Source organism: Cornus florida, unplaced genomic scaffold (assembly GCF_030987335.1).
Source record: "Cornus florida cultivar Cherokee Brave unplaced genomic scaffold, ASM3098733v1 CherokeeBrave_3.0.0_Hap2_Chr01, whole genome shotgun sequence".
In the NCBI taxonomy this organism is placed as follows: Eukaryota; Viridiplantae; Streptophyta; class Magnoliopsida; order Cornales; family Cornaceae; genus Cornus; species Cornus florida.
Window position 1 is genome coordinate 7,030,001 of NW_026775571.1, and position 8,440 is coordinate 7,038,440.

The following is an 8,440-nucleotide window of genomic DNA, read 5'->3' on the forward strand; positions in this document are numbered from 1 at the left end:
GTGTGGCTTCTTTGCAAACCCACCTGTTAAAGCAAACCCAATAGAAATGTAACACACTGCCATCTTTGCAATTTTATTTATATATATATATATATATATACACATATCATGCAAGTCCTCAAAATGGGTTTGCAAACAGGTGGGTTTTGTTTAGAATCCTCAAAATGGGTTCGCAAACAGGCGTTGCCACAACATACGCCGGCATCATTTTATGCCTCTTCCTCGTTATCGAGATCATCTACTGCTCCAACAATTCTCAAGTCGAATGCAACAAGACCTGTGTTGTAGAGAATTGCAATTTAGTTAGGATTCGATACGGGTAGTATTGCAGATGATCTCAATGTTTGTTGCAAGATTCACGACGAATGCGTAAAAAAAAAAAAAAATAAAATAAAATGATGATGTGAACAAAGCAGGAGGTGGTTGACTTGCATTTTGGAGAGAGACCAATATATTTGTGCATCATGATAGCTATGAAGGCATGAATAAGTGGCCTGCCAAACAGCTTTATACAGTGATTGCTGGATATATGAGGATCTCTAGCCCGAAGCTTGAACTCTGATTTTTGTAAACTAAATGCAGGTTGAGTAGTATTGTTGCAGTCATTCTTTTCATTCAACAATGTCAATCAAATATATAAAACTCAAAGCAATTCGGCCAAGTGTGCGGACATTCTGATTCTTTAGCGCGTTAGTAAAGATTTTTCCCACACCTTGTGGAGGTTTTACTGTATCTTCACAATTTCCTAGCTATGAATTCTTACAGCTAAGTACATAAATTTGAATTCTTCTCCAATGAAACTTGATAATAAAAAAATCCTAGTTATGGAAATCAAAATGGGTTTTACACATGTATCATACAAAAGTATCAGAATAATTCATTTAGAGCTATATAAATAGGAGATGAAAAAGAATGAAGGAAAAGAAAAGTCTCAGTTTACCTACATGTAAACTACTCAGTTCCGCGTCTGTGTTGACAAAGTTGACTGTGCAGGAAAAAGAAATACAGAAAATTCTCTCTTGGAGTCGCGTTTTCTCTGTTGAGAGAACGATTTTACAGTCTTCGAATCTGTGTCTTACAAAGATAAGAAAGATTGCAATTTAAAGAAACCAATAACATTCCTACTTTGGGTGAATTAGTTTTTTATTCAAAACTTAAACAAATTTTATCCAACTTGATAACACGAAAATAGCTGCAACAGAAATATTAGCTATGCATCAGCCAATCACAAGCCGATGGAAATGGAAAGTGGCTAGTTGTTGTATCATAGTGTCCTTCTTACATTGAAATTCTTACGAAGTTATTTGATGAAAAGTAATTTAAAGATATACATCATCAAATTTCCTTCATGGATTTAAAAAAAAAAAAAAAAAAAAAAAAAAAAGAAAGAAGAAGAAGAAGATTAGTGTAAGAAGGGAATCAACTTCAAATCCTTGCCCTCTGCACCAATCAAGAGGTGTAAAGCCCAGAATTGAAGTTGGGGCAATTTGTTGACACTAAAAAATTCACATGATGGTTCATGCTATAATTTGGGCTTGTCATCATTTTTATCCCACTTTGAAACATGGGCCAGTTACCCAAACAACCTAAGCCCATTACCAAATATGGGTCATGGGTCAATTTAAATGACTCAATTGACCCAACCCACTTTAATGAGCCAATTTCAAATTGCTAACTAACCAAGCCCACTTGGACATTAGGTAAGTTAAATAAAGTTATAATTATTCTTAAGATATATAGATATATATATATATTTGAGGATAATTATCACTTAGGATAATTATCCAAAGTGACTCAAATGACTTTTTTGTCCCTTCATGAAGTCTATAAATAGAAGCGAGGGGGAAGGAAAGGGGGATCCGAAGAGAAAAAGAAAACTCTACCGAATTCTACACCCATTCACCACTTAAAGCTTTGAAGACTCAACACTTTGAATACAAAGGATTATAAGTACGCTCTACAAGTGCCGGCCCTATTTAAAGTCTTTCATTCAACCGTTTGAGATTAAGCTTCCACGGATCTCAATTGGAAATCAATCCAAGTTTTCTTCATTTCTCGGAGATTTGAAGAAAGTTCGTTGCAGCCGATTCAATATCAAATATTGAAGCATTTGCACCGAATATTTAGGAGATCGAATCAGAAGACATTCTTTCTTTGTAAAGAATGTTACAGAGAATTGTACCCGCTTATCAAATATTAATAAAATTGATTATTTGATCCTTATTTTGTTCTTTATTTTACAGATACAAAATTTGTGTGTACAACGGTGTCCATTGTTATCCAAGTCACTGCAACTAATAACAGCCTCACTCGCAATAGCAGCTAAAAACTCCTCCTGGAAAAGCTGAAATATTGCCTTGGTGTACACCTTCCCCGCTTGACGTAACATGTGGCAATTTGTTTTTAGTTGTGGTTGCCTCTCCAGTAAGCCATGCTCGACTTCAATCCTTATATCGCTTGTCCGACAACAATATGTCAAAGTGTGTGAAGAATTCTGGTAGAATAAGTTGTCTGGAAAGGTAATACTTCAATTGATCATTGAAACTTTCACTCAGTTGCGTGCTACTCATTCTTGCAGACCAGTCGTGTTTGACAAATGCCAGGGCCCATTTATGTTTCAATTCTAACAAAGTGGAAAGCACCTTATTACCAATAACACCATACTCTGCAATCATTAAATCCCATTCCCTGATAAAATCATCCTTCTCCTCAACTTGGATTAATTTTGAGATGACCTTTTTTATTCCTTCAACGTGTTTAAACAGAAATAGTAGGTTCTTCTACGCATTATTCAATAAGTGCCAAACATATAAATGATGCTTCGTCACCGGCATGACCTGCAAGATTAAATAACTTAATACCCGTGTTGCAATATTGTAATTACAAAAAATACGACTGAAATAATACGATTTTTTCAACATACCAAGTGACAAAAATGGAGATGCAAGAAAGTTATACACCTGCTTTAATGCCTTCACCATTGCAACGTCTTGATCTGTAATAATCGTCTTTGACATTTTTCTACCCATCGCTTTTAAGAACATTTCAAATAACCAGACAAACAAATCCGCTGTTTCATCATACATTAAGGCTGCTCCAAATATAGCGGTCTCCCGGTGATGATTCATACCCAAGAAAATTGCAAATGGTCTGTTACCGTATACGACTTTGTACGTTGTGTCGAAACTGATAACATCTCCAAAATGGCCATAATCAATGATCATTCTAGAATCTGACCAGAATATGTTTGTAATCATTTGCTCAGTATCCAGTTGCAATGAATAGAAGAACGAAGGATCTTCACAACCACGCGTCTCAAAATAATCCACAAGCTATGCTGCCTCTCCATAAAGAAGCTCATTTTGTCTTCGCGTCCTTAGATAATTTTTAAGATCCACTTTCAAGACCCAACTGATTCTTTGCCACCAAATTGCCTTCCTATCAACTCATATGCATTATAAGTCGGAACTCCTGAATCCGAAGCCAACTCAACATCAATGGCCTGGACTGAGGAAATTCGTCACTGGGATGGCATAATGTGGCTACATTCAGCAATTATGAATGGATGGTTGTGACTTTCTACAAATTTAGAAACTAAATACTTTGCCTTTGTCTTGTCATATCTAAGAACCATTCGTGCACCGCAATTGGTTCGTGTTTCAGCCCAGGGAGTCTTTCTAAATACATCCCGTTTGTCAGTCCCCTTTACACCTTTCTTGCTATAAACTAACGCCCTTGATGTAATTCTTCCATTAACTTTATTGCCATACTCCTTTCGGATGCTAAAACCAATTCGAGCATCATATACATTGTAAAAATCATATGCTTCTTCCTCACTATCAAACTCCATTTTATACCTTGGTTTCCATTTAATCACTTCCGGTTCTACAACAGAAACGTTTCGTCTGTTTGTTGTGTTTTGAATATTATTTACTTCACCTTCCATCTGAACGGCTTAAATACAATACATTTTCTCACATATGCATAAAATATTGAATTAACAAAAAAAATTATTGAATGAACAAAAAATTAATTTACTTCTACATCCCAAGCAAAATTCCCATCTCAACGGCTCAAATACAAAACCTTTTCACATGTATGATCTAATCAAATAAAAAACCCTTTTCACATGTATGACCAATTAAATTTGACATATATTTCATTCATTTCTTTACATGTATCAATCAAGTATATCCCAGACAAACGAGGATAAAAATTCTCTATGCCACAACAGAACATATATGTCTAACCAACTGATGCTAATTTGACATACACTTTATGAAAATGTTAGGATTCATATTACGCAAAAATTGGGATTTAAGTTACAAAACAGTTGGGATTCACTTTACGAAATAGTTGGAACTCACCTTAGGAAAAGTTTGGGATGCACCTTTCAAAAAGTTGGGATGTATATTACGATAAATTTGGGATGCATAATAGGAAAATGTTGGGATACACTTTACAAATACTTTGGGATTTATATTACGAAAATGTTAGGACGTGCCTCAGGAAAATGTTATGACTCACTTTAAAAAGATATTAGAATGTAGATGAGGAAGATTTTGGGATGCTTATTAGGAAAAACTTGGGATGCAACTTACGAAAACGTTGCGATGCAAGCCCAAGGACCAAATATTTTCTTAACATTCTAACACTCTGAAACACTCTTTTTCGGCCACTCATGTACTCTACAAATCCTCTCATTTTTTCTCCTCACAAACAAACATTCAAATCCCATCAATTCAAATTCACCATTAATTTTCTATTTCTGGGTTTCTTACCAAAAATATGTCTATATATTCTTACTAATTATATTTATTTATGCAATTCAGTTGTTATGGAAATAAGACGATTTCCTTCAAAATGAAATCTGAAAATTATGAATCGTGCCCACTTAGGGTTGGAAATAAGGCGATCTCCTACTTCGATTTGATCTCCAGCGATCTCCTGCTTCGATTTGCTGCTTCTTTGTGGAAGGAAATCAAAATCTACAATTTTATTGGGACTGACAGAAGCGCTGCTTCTATTTGGAAACAATTTGTAGCATCCAAATTTTGGGTTGATTCATACAACAATCGCTGCTTCTGACTTCTATTTGGAAAGAAATAAATTTCTAAAATGGCTTCATTCATATTTTAGGAGAGAAGAAGGCTATAGTAGCGGGATTTGATTTCTATTTCAATTGGATTGCTGAAATGAGGGAGGGAAGAGGAAGAAGAAATAAGAGAGGGAATAAAAAGGCTATATATATATATATACACACGAAAATTCTGTATTGGGAAATTTTTTTTTTTTTTACCAAACAAGGTAAACATTGTTCATTGACCCAAAATGGAGCAAATGGATCGCTGTTGGACTGGTTGTGATCCTGGTCTACATATATACTACCTATTTTACCCCTTCTCACCAAACAAATGTTATATATATAGTGCATGGATATATTTATCAGCTAAAACCACATTCAATTCAATTTGGGTTAAATCATTGGTGCGTCAGGATTCTAGAATGCGACCAAGAACACCACCCCTAACCCTACGCATGCAAATTAATTTCACAATTAACTGAAATTATCATTTAATTATATATATATATATATGTATGTATAGATACTGTCCAGCTTAATTACTAGAACTGTCATTTATTTAAAGATGTAGATAAACATTTTTTCAGAAGCAATCCCATAACCTTACATTTAAAGAGCTAGCTAGCATATAGTCACTGATAAACTAAACTAGCAGGTTACAGTAGTAGTAATAATCCTATATATATATAGTAGTTATGGCGTAAGTTTTATTGTTTTAAGGTACCCTAATAATAAAATTAGGCTGCAGATGGGGCAGTTATGAAGTGATCAACAACATCAGCCTCAATAACTGCTGAAACCATGACATCATCCTTTGTGCTGCTCTTGTAATCCAATGACTTGTCATTATATATTTCCCACCATTTCTCCACAACCATCTTTATATCTTCTCTCTGCATGTTCTCTTCCTCCCCAGTGAACCTCCATGGCTTTGCACCCTACAAATTAATTAATATTATTAAAAAACAACTCCTCATGCATGATTGTGTGTGTGTGTGTGTGTGTGTGTGTGTGTCATACATTAACAAAACTCAAGATTATAGTATAATATAATAAATTTTAAACCCAAATTAATTACTCTAATTAGTAATTAATTCATCTATATATATAATAGAATAAAATAAAGTTTGCCATAGATATATATATAATGGTAACTCACTGCAGCACAGTAGTGAACGACTTTCACTTGGTCAAGATTAATGTTTTCAGGGTGTCGCCACAACATTGCCAAAACAAGATTGTACACCGGAGAAATAGGGCGGTAGGTATCCCTAAAGAACATGTTCAATAAGTCCTGAATCATGCCCAAAACAATTAATTAATTGCCAAACTAAGTCAACAAACTTTAATTTGGTGTGTGCATTATATATATATGTATATATATATATATATATATATATATGTATATATATTAACGTGTGTGCATGTGTAAGCTACTAATTAAGGTTGTAATTTAATTAATCATCTACTAAATTAATTAGATCGATGGCTTGAAAATTAAGGTTAATAAAGTTCGTTTTTGTTGAAAATTAATTAATTACCTGCTCAGCAAATGAAGTAGGAGGGGTGAGGTTGAGGGTGTCCAAGAGATGATTGTAAGTTGAGAGGTTTGGTTCAAAGACGAACATGCCAGCATTGAAGTAGAGAGGTGGAGGAGGTCCCAAGCACTCCGTTGGCCACTGGACCTTATCGGGGCATTGTTGACAGTAGCCAAGCTTGAATTGAGGGGTGTCACTCCATGTTTTCTCACAGAAACAATCCATAACAGCATACAAGTAACCATCCGGATTGTCAAAGAGGTGATCAATGTTACCAAAAACTTGTATATCTCCATCCAAGTAGATCATCTTGCTATACTCCACAAACTGCATATATGCAATAATGATATATATATCGCTAGTAATTAAATCTAATTATACATAATTTTGTCAAAAAATGTATATAATTATATATATATAGATACATATATATTTGCAACACACATGTAAGGAATTAAGAAGGATATATAAAATGTGATATATATATATATATATATATGTACCTCCCAAATACGAAGTTTTGAGTAGTTGATAATGTAATAAGCCATGGCAAACTGCGTTTGATTCTCCGGTGGGTACACCGGCTGGATCTCCCGAACGATACATCCCTGAGAGAGAAGGATGTCACGGTGCTCCTCCGGCACGTCAGGCAAAACTGCCACCACAAGTGGATGCTCACTATTCACCTTCCTTAACCCCTTGGCTAAGCCCACAACCCCTTTCACATAGTCTCCTTTTCCAGCCAAGAAAGTGACATAAGCCCTATTCTTTTTGGTTATGTTCATGATAGTATCATTAGTAGTAACACTTGACATTATGCTATAGCTAGCTAGAAAAAAGAAAAGGTTGTTATTGATGATGATCAGAAGAAGATGAAGAAGATGTATTGTTTATGTCATGATTGAAGGCAATCTACCAACCTTTATATATGCAAGCTATGGAGTTGATTGCAAAAAAATGTAAGAAATGTGTTATGGAAAGTGACAAGGAATAAAGGCAGGAACGTATAAATTCTGGGAAAGTGAATATATGAAAAAGGTATTTGAAAGAATGATTTTGAATATTCCTCTTTCTTTTATGCTTAATTGGGGTTAAGATTAAAAGTTTTTGGGAGAATAAATCTTCACTAATTTGCAACTAAATTATTTATTATTTGGTATATCTAATACCCAAAAAAATTAAAATTAAAATTAAAAATAAAACCATTCATAAGGTTTTGAAAATCTATATATAATTTTGGGCTTTTTACCATGTGATAATATAAAGAAAAAAATAAAGTAAAAATAAAAAAGGTTTGAATTAAGTGGCACTAATGCAATATTACTTAGTAATAGTAATTAAGTATGTGTCATATAGGGAGGGGAGACATATTCACACTCCCCTTTCTATGTTTACACAATCATTTTAAAAGAAATACACTTTTAAATTTAATTTTACAAGTGAATAATTATTTTTTTTCACAAATTACATAACTACTACCATTTCATAATCTTTTGGTCTTCCTTCTCAACAGGAAGGAAAAAAAAAAAAAAAACTCCAAAAAAAAATTCTCTGTTAAATAAATTTTCTCTTCTGAGAGGACCTAAATATATATATATATATATTAGTGTTAAATAAATTGTCCCTTTTGAGAGGACCCAAAAAATAATAAATAAATAAATACCAAAACAAAAAAAAAGGAGTGCAATCATAGAAAAGGGAGTTGCCTCCTAGTGATAATCACAACACTGATCTAATCGGATGATTAAATGTATGGTAGCTGTTTTTTGTTTAGTTGTGACAAATTGAAAAACAGAAAATCCAAAAACAATATTGGTTG

The 8,440-nt window shown here is 33.8% G+C and overlaps 1 protein-coding gene across 2 annotated transcripts; it reads right to left on the reverse strand.

Moving 5' to 3' along the window:
• Positions 1 to 5,622: 5,622 nt before the first annotated feature.
• On the reverse strand, positions 5,623 to 7,533 carry LOC132285383 (galactinol synthase 2). Of its 2 annotated transcripts, XM_059787597.1 has the most exons (4): positions 7,125 to 7,532; positions 6,625 to 6,948; positions 6,243 to 6,377; positions 5,623 to 6,021 (listed from the first exon to the last, which is right to left on the reverse strand). In XM_059787597.1, the coding sequence occupies exons 1-4, from the start codon at positions 7,434 to 7,436 to the stop codon at positions 5,821 to 5,823; spliced, it is 972 nt and encodes a 323-aa protein (XP_059643580.1). In that variant the 5' UTR covers positions 7,437 to 7,532; the 3' UTR covers positions 5,623 to 5,820. The 2 variants fall into 2 exon arrangements, with proteins under 2 accessions (XP_059643580.1, XP_059643642.1); XM_059787659.1 differs by lacking the exon at positions 6,243 to 6,377 and having other exon boundaries at positions 7,125 to 7,533.
• Between the last annotated feature and the right edge of the window lie 907 nt (positions 7,534 to 8,440).